At 43.6% G+C, this 16,989-nt stretch overlaps 1 protein-coding gene across 3 annotated transcripts in view; it reads left to right on the top strand.

Annotated features, from left to right (window-relative positions):
- MAK (male germ cell associated kinase) overlaps window positions 1–16,989 on the top strand; it is a 42,502-nt gene that overhangs the window by 20,810 nt on the left and 4,703 nt on the right. For 2 of the 3 annotated variants that reach the window (XM_060110294.1, XM_060110293.1), the window contains exons 8-11: window positions 2,048–2,359; window positions 6,056–6,228; window positions 8,220–8,368; window positions 12,504–12,635. In XM_060110294.1, the coding sequence (XP_059966277.1) occupies window positions 2,048–2,359; window positions 6,056–6,228; window positions 8,220–8,368; window positions 12,504–12,635 (766 nt within the window). Of the gene's footprint in view, window positions 1–2,047; window positions 2,360–6,055; window positions 6,229–8,219; window positions 8,369–12,503; window positions 12,636–14,321; window positions 14,397–16,989 lie in introns of all 3 variants that reach the window. The other variant, XM_060110292.1, reaches the window with a different exon arrangement.

Here is a 16,989-nt window from a genome sequence, read left to right as displayed (position 1 = left end):
CTCTCTCTATATATGTGTATGTATATGAAAGACAATGTTTATGAAAGACTAGAAAGAAGTTCTGAAAAGAAAAACATCAAAATGTGAGCAGTAGTTTTCTCTTGGTGTTGGCTTTAGAGATGATTTTAATTTCTTCTTGAGAACTTTCTATACATTCCTTATTCTATTCAATCAATATTCCCTTAACAAACAGGAAAAAAGAAGTTATTATTTTTTTAAGATCCTCTGTTTCTTTAAGGATGCTAGCTGGTATCTTAAAGAGGAAAAGTTACAGATGAAGCCCTGAAATGACAAAACATTCATAAAGCTTCTAGCTCCAAAATGTACACTACTGACTTAGGAATAGTGAGATACTAATTAATGGGGCTACTTAATCCAGAACCTGAGTGCCTTCTGCGTGTCAGGTACTGATGTATTTAAATCGTCTACAGTTGTTGTTGTTGAGTTCCACTGAGCAATGTCCACTGAGCAATGTGTGTAGTAAACACACACATCAGGTGTGGTAGGGGACACAATGCAGTTTCTAAGGGGAAACTTAGAAGAAAACCTTTTTCTACCTCTGCCAAAATATACGCCTCCCAGCCCTTCACCTCTTCCTTGTTCAGTACTTTTTTTTTTTTTTTTTTTTTTTTTTTGCGGTACGCGGGGCTCTCACTGTTGTGGCCTCTCCCGTTGCGGAGCACAGGCTCCGGACGCGCAGGCTCAGCGGCCATGGCTCACGGGCCCAGCCGCTCCACGGCATGTGGGATCTTCCCGGACCTGGGCACGAACCCGTGTCCCCTGCATCGGCAGGCGGACTCTCAACCACTGCGCCACCAGGGAAGCCCTGCCCTGCTTTTTAATGGAAGCAGGGAGACGGGGAGAGGTTACGTTACAGGAGTTGCCTCTGTCCATCTAAAATCTGCCCCTGCACGCCTGTGAAGTTAACTGTGGGTCAGGGCTACGCCTCCACGTAGGCGGGTACTGGCTTAGGGCAGGAGGTGCAGGGGAACAGGGCTTCATTATCTTAGGGAGCAGCCCCTTCCCCGATACACACACAAAAAACAGCAGAACTGGGAACTTCCCTCCCCACCCAGACATGCAGTACTGATAAGGGGAACTGTATCCACAGCTGAGCTGCACAGAGAGCTTCAGACACTCTCCAGACCAGTTTTCACCAACCTCGGGACTTCTGACATTTTTGACCCGCTAATTCTTTGCTGTGGGGAGTCTGTCCTGTTCATTGTAGGATACTGAGCAGCATCCCTGACAGCATGCCTAGATGCCCGGAGAGCCTCCCAGCCCCCGAGTTGTGACAATAAAAAAAACGTCTCCGAAGAGGCAAAATACCACCAGTTGAGAACCACTGCTCTAGCCTGTGTCACCCAGATGGTCACCAGCTCTGTCCCCTACCCCCCACTTCCATGCAGTAACAGTGATTTGATGACTGATCTAGTGAAAACTCAGTGACCGTTTTTACTAGTACTTTTATAGTTTATTCCCATAAGTACTTTCTCTTTGCTGTTATATTGTTAAAGCTTATTTCAATTTCTTAGAATTTTTTTTATTGCTAGTAGACATGTACTTATAGTTAGGCTACAAATAACCCTGAATTTTACATGATGTTAATTATTTAAAATCAACTACGCAGAAGGCTTTCTTAACTCATTTCTTAATGCCTTTATGGAGTCTGAAACATTATCAGTATCTAGTGTTTTAGTTTGAGTTAATCACATCAAATTCAGCCACTGCTTATAAGCTAGACTTTGTTTTTTATACGGTCTTTAAAAGAACAGTTGCCTTGACTGGATGTTAAAATTACAAGTGCGTTATACATTCTTTCTACTAATATGTACTTTTTCATTTTTTTAATGAAATTTTCTTCTCAAATCATTTTTTTCTGGGTATCTTTTTAAAGTCATCACATAAGGGGAAAACTGGATGCTTTCTAAATCTCTGAAGCTTACGTAGACTCGTGATATATGCCTAGCCCAGCGCTGGACAAGGGTTTATATGCAATAAAGTTAGGTGAAACCGTTTTCCATTTGTTATGTCCATGCTTCTTTAGGCACTGAAACACCCATATTTTCAAGTTGGTCAAGTATTAGGCCCTCCCTCACATCATCTGGAATCGAAACAGCCTTTAAACAAGCATGTGCAATCACTAGAGTCCAAGCCACCTGTAGTTGATCTAGAACCTAAGCCTCTGCCGGACATAAGTGACCAGACTGCCGGACAGCCCCAGCCGAAAAACAGCCACCAGCCACTGCAGTCCATCCAGCCGCCACAGAACACAGGTGTCCAGCAAGTGCCCAAGCAGAAGAATCAACAGAAACACCCGCCAACACTATTTCCAAGTATCGTCAGAAACGTGCCACCCGTAAGTAGCCCATAATGACACTTTAGATGCGATGGTTTGGTTCCATTAGGATTTTGTTTCTAGGCATTCTAAAAACGTTGGGGAAGATATAAAAGATGTCCGTCTGTTTCCTTTCTCAGTACAGACCCAGAACCCAAAACAGTGTCTGGCACATGGTAAATTCTCAACAAATATCTGTTGAATGAATGAATGAATGAGTAATTGTCCACATTGTTTTTGAACCACCTCCAGGGTCTTGAGGTGTCCACATTATCTTTGGGACAATTCTGACTACTAGAAAGTTCTTCCTCATACTGAGCTAAAATCTGGTTTCTGTAGCTTTTAATAAAAGTTAATCACTCTTCCAGAAAGGCAGCCTTTCAGATATTTGAAAATCGCCCTTACATTATCTGCCCCTTTCTCTAAGAGAAACACCCTCAGTTCCTTCATGTACTCCACAGGGATGTAATTCACTGATGTCTGAGTGACCCTCGGTTCCTGTGTATGAAGGAGCCTTTGAGTCCCCTCACCCTCCTGCTTCCCCTGCCAGAACCAGAGGCAGACAGTAGGTAGGAAATATAAAACAGGGTGAATCACCGCCAACATTCCAGAACCCTGTGTTCACTCGTGCCATCGAGGACTACTTTTTTTTTCTTGGAAGGCCCATAAAATGTTGACTCACATTGGGAGGGAAGGAAAGGAAGTTAACATTACTAAGTAGCTACTAAGTGCCATGCACTATGCAACACCCTCCCACCCTCTCGTATGCATTCACTAAGTTAAAGTACCCAATAAACTAGCCCGAAATTTTTAGATGGCTAATGAGTTCCAGAGTTGGGATTGAGCATTCTGTTAACTACAATTCCCAAGTCTGTTTTTTACAAGTGCTTCTGCTCAATCACATATTCTATACCTCTCATTGTGTATTTGATCTCTAGGATTCAAAAAATTGGAAGACCTTATCTTTACCTCTCACATTTCTAGTAAGTATTTTTGAACCCTTATTTTGTCTTCTCAGTTTAACCATTCTGCCCAGCTTGTCACCAGCTATGGAATGGTTGTTCATTTTTTTCCTCCTATACCTTCACGATGAACAGAATAGCAATGTACCCTTGGGACAGCAAGCCACTAGAACCTTCTTCTAGATGGATACCGATCCATTAATCAGTACTCTTGGTCAGATTATTGAACTATGTACTTGTCTCAGTCTGCTCAGGCTGCCATAAGAAAATACCATAGATTGGGTGGCTTAAATAACAAAAATTTACTTTCTCACACTTCTGGAGGTTGGGAAGTCCAAGATCAAGGTGCCAGCCAACCTGATTCCTGATGGGGCCCTCCTCCTGATTTGTAGAAAGCACCTTCTTGCTTTGTCCACATGGCAGAGAGAGAAAGCAGCTCCCTGGATTCTCTTCTTCTAAGGGCACTAATCCCACCATGAGGGTCCCCACCCTCATGACCTCATCTCATCCCCAGTTACCTCCCAAAGCCCCATCTCCAAATACCAACCCATTGGAGTTGGGGTATAAATTTTGGTGGGACATAAACATTCAGCCCATGACAGTACTGATGCTCCTTCATTGTCCTTTCATTACTTCATTTCTTTGATAGCATGAAAGAAGACCCTGTCACCTCCTTTGCTGAAGGCCATATAGACTACATGCATTCGCTGTCTGCTTTTTATGAAAAATGGTGGCCTGTGTGATCTACCACCTTTTTTCCTTAGTGCTCAAAAACTTTCTCTTTAATAACTGATGTTAGAATCTTTGCCCTCATCTGGTACCAAACTTATTAACGTGGAGTTTGCAAAAATCCACCTTCTACTTTATAAAAATTATTAATATTTATCCCTTTCCAATCTTCTTAGACATGAGATGACTTGATGTTACTGGCATTGTTCAGCAGGACCCTAACATACACTTCAGCTGAAATAATAAGAGTCTCGGACTCAGACAAGTATAACTTTTGATTAACTCTACTCACCTGGGGCTTTAGATCTTCTTATTCTCCTTAGTCTGGAGCTCATTCTCTCTAAGAAACAAGAGTATAAGAGAAGTTGGCAAATACCACTTTTTGCTCATCATCCATCACTGTGGCACCATCAGCTTCAAGCAATGGCATATCCATTCTTTAAACATCTTCTTACTTCATACACAGCTGTATTTGCTGACCTTGCTTCCAAATTCCCCAATTTTCCATTGCCTTTTGGATTTTTCAGTTTATATGCCCCCAAACCACCCCGTGGTCTGCCCCAGACCAGGTCTTCTTCCTCATTCCTTATTTTTGTTAACAGAGCTACCATTCTGAGACAGTCAGGCTCACATTTTTAAAGCCATCCCTGCCTTTCCTTCTCTGTGTCCAATAGGATTACATTCAGTGACTTATGACAGAACCTGACCACTGTGGCTTAAACCACGAGGGGTTGTTTTTCTCTCATGGCGAGAAGGCGGGTGGTGGGTAAGCCAGGGCTGGTGCAGCTCATAAAAGGAACCAGACTGCTCTGTCTTCCTGCTCTACCGCCCTCCTCAGCAGGTGACTCTCGGTCCTGTGGCCACAGCTGGCTGCTGCTCCTTTGGGGTTGCATCTGCCTTCCAGAAGGGGGAAGAGTGGAAGACACTGGCACAGGCCGGCAGAGCCTAAACTGTTTCTCGTGGAAGCCCCTCCCAACAGACTTGCACTTACAACTCACCGGCTAGGTCATGTCCCATGGCTACACAGAGCTGCAAGGGAGGCTGGCATTTCAGATCTTTTACGTGGGCATATTGCTGCCCTGAACAAAATCTTAGTGAGGAAGCAGTGTCTGCTATACTCTCCTTGACCTCTGTTCGGAGAGACAGAAAAAAGTCCAGACCTTTTATTTCTTGTTAACAGCAAATGTATTCCTTCCTGAGCTTTCCAACCACCATGAACCCGTGGCTCTTGTTACGGCATGCCACTGTAACTGCAAAGGCCTCCTATCTGAGGAGCCTGACCTTTCTCGAATGCTGCCTTTATCACATCACTTTTTAATCTCAAAAACATCCAGTGTTCTCCACTGCCCATAGGACAGCTGCAATGTCCCAGGCATACAATGAAGGCCCTTCATCATATAGCATCGGCCTGTCTTTACAACCCTATCCTCCATCCAGCACGAACCATCTGCTTCAGTAAACACAGTCTGCCCTTTCCCCCTGGAACACACTCTGGCACTTTCCTATTAAAAAGCCGTCCTCTATGCATCTCCTCTTCCAAACTCTAGAATAACAAGCACAACAATAATACCTAACCTACAGTAACGCTTATGTGCCAGGCCCTATCCTAAAAACTTTCGATGTATTTTACTGTCAAATCCAAAAACACTAAGTTAGATAAATACTGTATGTCGCCATTTAAGGAGAAGGAAACTAAGGCTTTGAAAAGTTAAGTCATGTGCCCCAAGAGACACAACCACACGTGGCAGTTTTCCAGATTACACATCAACGAAGAGTCCATTCTGATCCCACGTATTCAAGACTTCCCCAACCCAAGTTCACAGAGATCTGTCCTCTCTCATTTCCTATCATATTTTTCGCATGTGCTACCTATTTTTGTTAATACTTTTAAATATGTATATATGTTATCTCCTTAACTGTATGGAGAGCTCCCTGAGGATGGGGACTCAGCATCATACATAATAGCTTGCACATAAAAGGCATTCGGAACCCGGTTAAAGATGACGATACTGGTTTCCCACCACAGAAGCCAAATGGCACTCTGGGCCATAAAGGTGCCAGGAGGCGTTGGGGTCAGGCTGTGTTCAAGGCTGAAGACGGTTGGGAAGAGTTTGAGGACTGTGACTTCGGGGTCTCCCATTCCAAGAAGCCAAGCATGAGTGTTTTCAAAGAAACGAGGAAAACAGATTCTCCATTTCGGTAAGATTTCACATTTCTCGGGAAAATATGTTTTCACCCGGCATCAACTTTACTCATTAAGTATAAATGAGTGTACGTATTAAAAGACAAGAAGTAGCTTAACGTCGTTTCTCCGTCAAATCCAGACCTCTGTGCTCACCTCTGAAAAAGCAAGACTCCTGACTCCCTCACAGTGGCGGCGCCCAGCACCAGTGGCTGGGCGTGTGTGGAGGCAGTCGTAGTTCAGTTGCTCGCGCCCCTGTTAAACTATGATCCCCATAATTCCCCTTTGAAATCCACGTGCCTCTTCTCAAAAAGCAAAGCACCATCTACAAAGGTAACGGTTTCCTCTGGTGGTGGCGTTCAGAGTTAATCATTTATTTGCTTGCTGTTCTGAACTTTTTTGATCATTTTCTGAACTTTTCCTGGAAGTCTGGTATCTCTAGCAATCCCTTTTCAGTTGGCATCATCATTAGCGCATTATTCAACTTGGAGGTGAAGATGGGTGAAATTTTGGTGAATATTTTGGGAGAATATTTTCCTTGTCCCTGCCCCGCTTTTGAACAGAAGAGGAATAGGGAGAAAAGACGGCGCATGAGTCAGGGAAATTTCTCTCACAGCTGGTTGGCGCTGCACGGTGCAGAAGTCTGCACTTTGGAGTACACATACCTCTGAAGGTAGATGAAGACTTGCCATGGGGAGATAATTCTCAGCCAGTCAATTTCCAGATCCCCAAGTTCCACAGGTACTCCTCCCTAAGATCCACAAACTTGAGAATAAACAGAATAAACCTGCTGAATCCCCCTTCCACTTCTAAGTCAGAAACTCACACCTCTCAGCCACTTCCAATCTTGCCAGGCAAGAGGGTGTAACAAGCGCTGAGGTGCTAACCAGAGGGACAGATGAGAAGACTGGCTCTTCGCCCTTCCTGGTCCTGTATGTATCTCTTAAGGGGAAAACCCGGCATTTAGAAATAGGGTATTTTAGCCTGTGTTGGAAAGCAGGGTGTAAACACAGTGGCTGGAAATGAGTAGAGCTGTTTCTAATGAAGGGGGCTCCCTGTGTCCAGGGCCACCCCAAAGTAGTGGCCAGCAGTTCAAAGGGCCAATCACATCAGTGTCCATCCCTGAGGGGGTCGACGTGGTGAGTAGGACTTTCCCGGGGGGAACCGCGGAGGCCTGGGGTCAGACAGGTGACGAGAGCTGGCCAGGGGGGCCAGGCCTCAGCACAGGAAGAGGCCCGGTCACACAGGTGGGAGAGAAGGTCGTGGTGCAGGGCTGCACACAGAGCGACAGGCAGCAAAACCAATCGCAGCCCCATCCTCTGGCAGCGAAGGCTGCCGCTCAGATGGCCTCGGGAACTAGACAGAGCTAAGCCTGGATGCTGGAAGACCTCCGTTCCTACACAGAACTGGGGCCGTAGCAGGCCGGGCACTGGGGGACAGAAGCACCCCGCCAGGCACCCAGCCAGGCGCTTGCCACCACCCAAGTCGATTCTGCCTTCTGGGGAACAGGCACATCTCAACAAATGCATGATGTCTCTGTATGTCATTAGGCTCTTTGGAAATTCTGTTTGGGGACTTTCCTAACACTTCCCCACTTCAGTTCTCTTAGCCCAGCCTAAACCGTGTTCTAACCTTAGTGGTTACACACTGCTGGAGTAGCCAGCTGGAGATGGCTGTGATTCTCTTCCCTTCCAACTCGCCATCTTCCCACATCACAAATCCACAGCTGCAGCTGTCGCAGGAAAAATGGAAACATACTGCACACAGGCAGTTTGCTGCTTAGTTATAAAGCTTTCTGCCTCATACTGTCCAGTATTAGGAATGATTCTACGCACTGCCCGATATCTACTCAGGGAGAGGGGCTGTCATTTAGTGCTCCTATCGGCAGAAGGTCTCTGATGGAAACCACTGACTGGCTTGATAAGACGGGCGGAGGGTGGGCGAGAGCATAGCCGCCCTCATCTTCCCGTTCTTCACCCGGTGATGCTACTTTATGTTGACTTTCAAGGCTTCCAGAGTCAGTACCTGCAGGCCCCAACTACTCAACAGGGGAAAACAAGAACTTACCTGCTGCTATTTCCCTAAAATCTGATCCTGAACTGTCAACTGCTTCAACAGCTAAACAGTACTATTTGAAACAATCAAGATACCTTCCAGGTAAGCAGAAAAAATAAAATGTTTCCTGGTAACTAGAATAGTCAATAGGTCATGCTCCAGGGTCTTTGAATCTCTGAAGAAAGGGCACCAGTGAAATACAATCACAGTGCTCTTTGCGGGCTCAGCCTGTCACCGGGGACTTTTCTGGACCTCCTGCCTCTGTGAAGTCTGCTCAGGAAATGCCTGGCAGCCACCGATCAAGATGACGAGTATGCTTCAGAAAATACCACCCTCCCCCACCAAAGCTATGCCTTCTGTAAACTGTATTCAAACAATTCTGCACTCCCATTACCAGTTCTTATAAGAGGTAGAATTTTATACTGTTTCCTAAATGATCTGATTTGTGTTTTTAAAAGATCATTCTGGCTGCTAGGTAGACCACGCTAGGGGCTCAAAAAGGGTAGGGGACTGGTCGAGGGGCCCAAGGAGACTGGTCAGGAGGCCACTGCACACGTCTGGATAGAGAGGGTGATAACTTGTTCCTTAGGACGGTGAGAGGAGTGGGAATTAAGACCGGAAGAGAGGGTGCACTTTTGAAAGGTGCAAAGACACCAGTTTAGTAAGTTTCGGTGCTGAAACCGTGAGGAAGTTCTGATCTGACTGCAAAGGCAGGGGTGTAATAAAGTTTCCAGAACACAGATTCATGGGGGACACTTTTCCCTGTTTAAAAAAGAAAGAAAATTGAATCCATTTCACTGAAATAAAATCAGTGCTTCATCTTCGCTGTAGAAGTGCTCCCTCTGGTGGTGGAAGAGGGTATTGTAAAATTTTTGGCAGACACCTGTTTTCCCAGCTCTGTTTGCTCCCCTCATGCAGTTTTCAGAAACGTATTTCAGGGTATCTGAGACCCATCTGATCATTTCCTTTTTCACCAGAAAGATCTAACAAATTCTACTAATTACTCTGGGTCAGAAGCATGGCTGTAATTGAAGCCTAAGAAATAGACTCAAAATTAGAACGAACTGTTTGAAATCTAAACCTGAGCCTGACTGTACCCTACTTTGGCATGTTTGGTCTCAAAGATGGCCCCTCTAGAGCTGGGTGAGATCTGAAACTAGAACTGAGCTCAGTTCAGTCACCTGGACAAACATTTACTGAGCACCTATCGTGATCCAGCAACTGCAGAGGACAGAAATGCAAAGGAGAAGTGATCCTTGACATTTATTTACGGTCTGTAGTTAATTCACTGAATATCCTCAGGAATAACAAAGAGTATTATCTTTGGGGGCCTTCCTTTTTTTTTTTTTTTTTTTTACCATAAAGCCAAGTATTAAGGTCTTATTAAGCATCAACTTTTAGGGTCATGGGAGCTCTAGAAATGTACCATATAATTTCAGGGCAGCCTGACATTATACTACAAGGATTGGCAGATCTGTGACACTGGCCTTCAGGGAGAGGGACGCAAGAGTCATAGTTATTGACCTGCTACTGACCGGCTGTGTACTGGAGCACGACTCTGAGATTCTGTTTTCTGTTACTTAATGATGGGACTGCAGTCATCCATCAGCTCGCCCCGTAAGCCTTGGGTACTCAATTATCACAAGGTAGTTGTTGCAAATAGAGTAAACAGTGGAGGTGCTAACGACCTCGGCGGTGCCCTCTGCTCTCACTCCCGGTCCCAGCACTTTTTTTTTTTTATTAGTTTCTGCTTTATAACAAAGCGAATCAGTCATACATATACATCTGTTCCCACATCCCTTCCCTCATGCATCTCCCTCCCTCCCACCCTCCCCATCCCACCCCTCCAGGCACTTTTGAAACCCTGTTCTGTGGATCCTTCTCGAGTACCATTATCACTACGGTCCTTCCTTCCACCCAGTGTATCCAACGTCCTGTGTCATTTGTATATGTGCCTCTCCTACTGCATTTTAAGTTTCTTAGCGAGACCCACGAACTCCCCTGTGATCCGCTGCCTGCTCCCCTCTCCAGCCTCACTCTGGGCCACGCCCTGCCCCTGCTCCATCCTTGCCAAGGACTCTGAGTTCTTCCGCTTCCCAGGTCCACTGCCCACACTGACGCCTCTCCCAGGAACACACCTCCCCAACTCCTACCAAGTCCTTATCATGATTCACATTCCAGCTTATAATTTCCTTTTTAGAAGACTGGCTTTGTGGCTTCTGTTTTTTGCAGCCTCGGCACCAGATTCTTCTGCATAATTTGCACACTGCTAATTACTCACCTAATTATCTATAACTGTTCATGTCTCCCTTCTCACTAGAGTAGATTATAAGAGCCACAAGGGCAGAAACTGGTCTACTTTGTTCACCACTTTTTCTCCGGTGCCACACACACTGCCTGGCACGTGGTAGGTGCTCAGTAAATATTTGCTGACTGACTTTTTTAATATCCTTTGAGGGGACGGGATGATAGTATATTAATTTTTGCTTCTCTTTAACGGTGTTTGGTTATAGAAGGTACCCCAGAAAAGCCTGTAAACTAATACATGTTTTAAAATTCCAGATTTTGTCTATTTCCAAGAAAATTGAAATCTTTTAACAAAGAGTTAAAGCAATTATTTTCAACAGTGTAGTATGTATTTACTGAAAAAAAAAAAGGACTAGGGATATCACAAGGCTAATTGTATTAAAATAATTTAAGTATTCAGGGCCCATTCTTTGTTGAACTGTATTTATAAAAAATATTCACCTAGGGCTTCCCTGGTGGCACAGCGGTTGAGAGTCCGCCTGCCGATTCAAGGGACACGGGTTCATGCCCCGGTCCGGGAGGATCCCACATGCCACGGAGCGGCTGGGCCTGTGAGCCATGGCCGCTGAGCCTGCGCGTCCGGAGCGTGTGCTCTGCAATGGGAGAGGCCACAACAGTGAGAGGCCCACGTACCGCAAAAAAAAAAAAAAAAAAAAAAATTCACCCGAAGAGATTTGTAGTTTTCTCCCCTGACCTTGCACCTTCTTTGGGGGTAAATATCGTGTGTGTGTGTGTGTGTGTGTGTGTGTGTGTGTGTGTGTGTGTGTGTGTGTGTGTGTGTGTGTGTGTGTGTGTGTGTGTGTGTGTGTGTGTGTGTGTGTGTGTGTGTGTGTGTGTGTGTGTGTGTGGATGTTTTTAACCTGAGTAATTGCTCCTAGTGCATCTTCTTTATTGTCAGGGAATTGCCTATTATAGTTCTATTTGTAGGTATTTATTAGAAACCAAAATCCATAAAGAGCAATATCCTATAATAAAGGGAAATGATCTACCTGATGGAGTGTTTCCTTAGAGAACTGATGACAGGTAACCTTGTGGCTTGGTTTGGAACAACCAGGTTTGTTTCTGGCTTTAAAACAATGAATATTATTATATGTCTCATAAATGTGAAACCTTGCCAAGGAGTTCACTTTGGGAAAAGTCAAAGCTCCCCCGAAACAGGGACTGACCCTCTCTCTACATTAATAGTAGTCCTCGGTAAGGATGTTTTCTACACTAAAGAGAACTCTACACGTATGACCCGGAGGCTTAGACAGTGTGATGTCTCTGGCAGCTGCTAAGCTGAACCCAAATTAATTATCAGTCAAAAGAAAGCAAGTTCAGGAAGTTCTCAAATCTCTTAAAACTAGGTTAAAACAACACCCTTTGACCACTGGGACCAAAGTCCAAGGCCGAGTCCACATTTCACAGATTTCAGAAAATCATAAACAATTAGCTGTTTATATTTTACTATATCTGATATGCAAATAAGCTTCACGGATGGATCTTTACATGTACTTCCGAACTTCTCAGTTCCCCTGGGTTCTTGGCCGCGCGCGTGTCTGTTTTCCCCAGCTACCCCAAGTGTTCCTCATGGGTCTGGCACAGAGCATACACTCAAAATAAGTGTATGACATGGAAATATCTTTTGGAAGAACATTTTTGTGCCACCTCAGATTTTGAGACATTTAGCAAGAAATGTCCAATGTTTATCATTACTTGTATTACAGAAAATAACTTAACGTTTCTAAAAGACACCGTGAGGATTCCAGGTTATTGTATTTAGGGCTGAGGATCATGTGAGGGTCCATCAAAAAGCAAGTATTTGCTACACTGTAGCCAAAATTTATTTCCATTCCCTCACATTCTTTCTAGTCTTAGTTTGAATGTATATTTTTCCTTCAAGTTTATGATCACACTCTAACCTTTGAAATGACTGTTTTGTTCTTCTAAGGTGTAAACCCCAAGAACGTGTCCTTGATAGCCAGTGGAAAGGATACAAACCCATATACCTGGAATAGCCAGTTATTTCCTAAGTCGTTGGGACCCACGGGGGCAGAACTTGCTTTCAAAAGGAGTAATGCAGGTAAGGCAAGACTACATTTAAAGTATGAACTTACACTGTTTTCCTTCTGCAGATTTTTACTTTTAAATGTTTCCTTTTCCCCCAAAGTGTAAAAATATGTGGGGTGCCAGTCAAAGGGCTAGTTTGATATATTGGTGTCAGTGTTGAGAAAGTGAGTAACTCTGATGACTGGGGAACAAATAAATCCTTTTTAAGTCAAGTGGTTTCCAGTTCTTAGCTTTTAAAAAGTTGAAGGAGAACCTAATTGAGTTATAGCTAATAGATAATTAAAAATCATTTGTGAAAATAACAACACTGTAAATCAACTGTACTCCAATATAAAATGAAAAATTTTTTGAAATCATTTTTTATGAGATCACTATGTGATATTTGATCTGTAACTCTGAATACTGTTCAAAGACTATAGTAACAAAGCTGTAACAAAACACCTTTCATTTCCAACTATGCATTTACAAGATTTCTCTTTGCTTCCCATCTTTAAAAAAAAAAAATGAAGCTGAATCCTGTCTGATTTTAGCAATAAGTAATATTTATTGATGGATACATGAACCACTTGAAAAAGGTCCCATCTTTCTCATTAAGAGATGAATTTCCAAGAAAAATCTGACTTTTCACTTTTAATAATCAAATTCTATAATATTCATCTTTTTTGATAAATTATATACAACGAATCATTCTAACTATAATTAACTTAATCCAGAGAAAAGTATTTTGATATACTTATGGTTGGTTACAAGAAATTTTTTTAAAGGTTTCAACCTATACACATTTTTTGACTGGTTCATTTAAAGACTTTAAAATTATATTCAGATAAAATTTGGGAGTTGACGTATGAATGAAAATAAAATTTTAGAGAGAAAAGGGATTCATGTGAAATTTCTACCTGTTAAAAAGGACTGTGGTCATGTATTTCTTTTTTTTTTTTTTTTTGGCCTTACCACGTGGCATGTGCGATCTTAGTTCCCGGACCGGGAATCGAACGGTGCCCCCTGCAGTAGGAGGGCAGAGTCTTAACCACTGGACCACCAGGGAAGTCCCATGTGGTCATGTATTTCTTAAGTCAGTACTGGTGAGCATAAAATCACTATGGTATTTAGATTCCACTGATTATATTTAAAAGAGATGTAATAGTTTTATTTTTAAATGTCTATAATTACAGTATGCCAGAAGTTAAATCCTCTGGAACTGTAAAACTTACGAGGAAACATTTTAGATATCAGCTTAAAGTGTCTGAAGAGGTAGAGTTCTTTCTTAAAAAATATGTAGGTGGTATTGGATCAAAAGAGTTTGAGGGTCACTGTGTAGCAACTGAGGCGTCTCCTGAGGTGTTCTGATGTGACATCAAATGCTCTGGGTATTTTATCCATTTAATAGTGCTGTGGGTACTGCAGTTTGCTAATTTTTTCTCAGTTATTTAAAAATAATATTCACTGAACCAAGTGGTTAAATACAATCAGGTGAAATGACAGCTGCACAACTTTGAGTCTCAGGGAAATATACGACTGACATCAAATGAAAGCTGAGACAGTACTGAGAACATTTTCTCGGAGAAACATTTTAAGGTTGCTTTCTGCATCTTTTCATTAATCATGGAATCCATTTTTTCTCTGCTTTTCCTATATTTCTCTGCTTTTCCTAACATTCTCCTTATTGTTCATTCCTTCCTTCCATCTGCCTTCTCTTTAGAAGAAAGCATAATTAAACCAATTGAAAAACTATCATGCAATGAAAGTTTTCCTGAAAAATTACAGGACTCACAAGGTAATTTCTGGGCCTTGTAGATGAGTACAATTTGTTCTTTGAATCTCCTGTCCAATTTTCTTCTCAACATCTACCCCAAATCTTGTCATAAAAGGCCACTATGAAGGCCAAGGTCACCTGCTTTTAGGGGTCAGATCAGGACTAGGACAGACAGAAGCATCCACACCATCAAGAACCTCTTTCTTTGGTAGTTGGAATTCTAAGAGTAATTAGCTCTCAAAAAGTTCTATGCTTGTCTTCTTACATTAATTATGACAAGTTAAAGAAATCAAGCAAATCTACTAAAAATAATTAAAAGAATATTTTCTAATTTTATAACCAATATTCCTGGAAATTTTTTTTTAAGTTCTGAGACTCATTTCTGAGCATGAACCATCATTTAAAAGAAAAAGTTAACCAAGTTCATAGAGATGATGGATTTCCTAGAATTTTGCTGTCAGTGGTTTAAACAGTGCTAACTATTGGCTCCAACCTAAAAATTTGCAGCTCACAAGGTACTTCAAATGAAAAGCCAAAATAATTTAAGAAGACTTAATTTTCTACGCATTTTCCCTTAGCAACTTCTTCCTCCAATAGGAAGAAGCATCCTGTAACCGATCAGTGCATGGGTTTTAGAGCCTGATGTGTCCCTGTTCAGTCACTCACTAGCCTTGTAACCTTGGGCAAGTTACTTGGGTCCTCTAAGTCAGTTTCCCCGCCTGTAAGACAGAGGAAATAATACTGACCGAGGCATTATTATACGACCATCCCTAGGATTCTTGTCACACGATAAGCATTTAATAAGTGTTTGCTCTGATCATGGGGATGAGGGTGGGAGAGATCTTTTTTTATTCTGGCCATGCCACGTGGCACGTGGGATCTTAGCTCCCTGACCAGGGATCGAACCCGCACCGCCTGCATTGGAAGTGCAGAGTCTTAACCACTGGATCGCCATGGATGTCCCAGGAGCTATGTTCTCGGGCTGCTACTGAATGGGATTACTGCCTTGAACTTCCCTTTCAAAAAGTCTTTTGAAGTAAAGGGCTGATTCGTGAATTAGAACGAGTACCTCAAGGCGAAAAGAAAGGACAAATGAGGCAGCAATGCCTATGCAAAATTCAGCAAGTGTTAAAAATCGTATAAACCGGTAACGTGTTTACTGTGTAACATCCTTTAGGGTCTGAGAAATAACACGGCCGTTTGACATTTGTTGGTCCAGGAGCAAACACTTAGTGAGCGCCTGCTGTGCACAGCACCGGACAGACGTCAGGGACACAGGAAGGCAGAGCCCAGCCTTGTGGTCAAATGACACCATGTGAAAATAAGCTTCAGTCATAGCTGCCAGATGAACGGTTCTTTGAAACCACCAAGGCGGTCAGAACCCTGATTCACCTTCTCACTGACAAACCTGTCCCTTTTCTGGTGTAGCCAGGCTCCTTAAAAGAGAAGTTACATTCATTTTTCCTCTGATTTCCACTTTACCTCTCAGCTCACTGCCGTCTGTCCTCAGCTTGCCTCGGGCCGCTGAAACAGCTCCTGCCGTGGCCTGTCCTGCTAGCGGCCAAATCCCAGGGCGGTGCCAACCCCACCAGACCTCTGCCTGACTTGCTACTCCTTCCTTGTCGCACGCTGTCTTCTCTGGAGCTTCCAGACCCTATTCCTACCGTCTACCTCTCCACTCTCTCCCCAGCAGGGTCCTTTTCTTTTCTCCCCCTTAGTGTTCTGTTCCCTGGGTTCTGTTCTATTCTGGGTCTTGGCACATCCCACAGTCCCTCTGAGCTGGCTCCTCCAAGCCCATGGCGCCATCACTGACTGCCATGCCCCGATCATTCCAGATCTCCAGGCCTGCTGGACCTCTGTGACTTGAATCTCCCATGGGCACCAGGTCTTTACCCACACTTGATTCTTCCCCTGTATCCTGTTCTCAGTCACCTACACTGCAGACTTAGGGGTTTATGTTACTCTCTTTCCCACCCCTCCCACCCTATACACCTGCTGGTTCCCTCCTCCATCCCTCCATGACCGTCTAAGTTCAGACTCTCTTACTTTCTCTCTCATTTCAGCTACAGCAGTGCCCTCCTGACCGGTCTCCTGCCTTTACATTTCCCCCCAGATTGATCATTCACTAATAGTGATGAGGATGGTGACAGCTGACACGTGTTAGACAGCAGAGCCTATGCTAAGTGCTTTGCATTCATCTCATTCAATCCCTACAACAGCCCCTATGAGAATAGGTGCACTTATCAGGGTGATTTTACAAGATGAAGAAGTGCTCAGAGAGCACCGCAGGGATGGGGGCTTCCTGGCAGGAAATATACTTTCAGGTTAAGAAGTGGAGTCATAAAAACCTGGGTACATTCAGGGGGACACCTTGGGTTCACATTCTAATTTGGTCACTTACTAACTGTGAGAAGTTAGCCAGGTCAGGTGTGCATAGTAACATGCATCTAAGAGGGCTGTTATATGGACTGAATGGGAACATCTGTAAAACCGTAGTGCCGCGCATGAAATACAGATGACGCCCCACAAAACAGAATTGAGACTTAGCAGTACTTGTAGTCAAAGTTACTCTCCAGTGCTTTAAAATATTAACCTTCTGACTCTGAAACTTTAT

This window comes from Mesoplodon densirostris, chromosome 10 (genome assembly GCF_025265405.1).
Source record: "Mesoplodon densirostris isolate mMesDen1 chromosome 10, mMesDen1 primary haplotype, whole genome shotgun sequence".
Classification (NCBI taxonomy): Eukaryota; Metazoa; Chordata; class Mammalia; order Artiodactyla; family Ziphiidae; genus Mesoplodon; species Mesoplodon densirostris.
The sequence above is the reverse complement of the archived record's forward strand: the minus strand, read 5'-3'. Positions and strand labels throughout refer to the sequence as shown.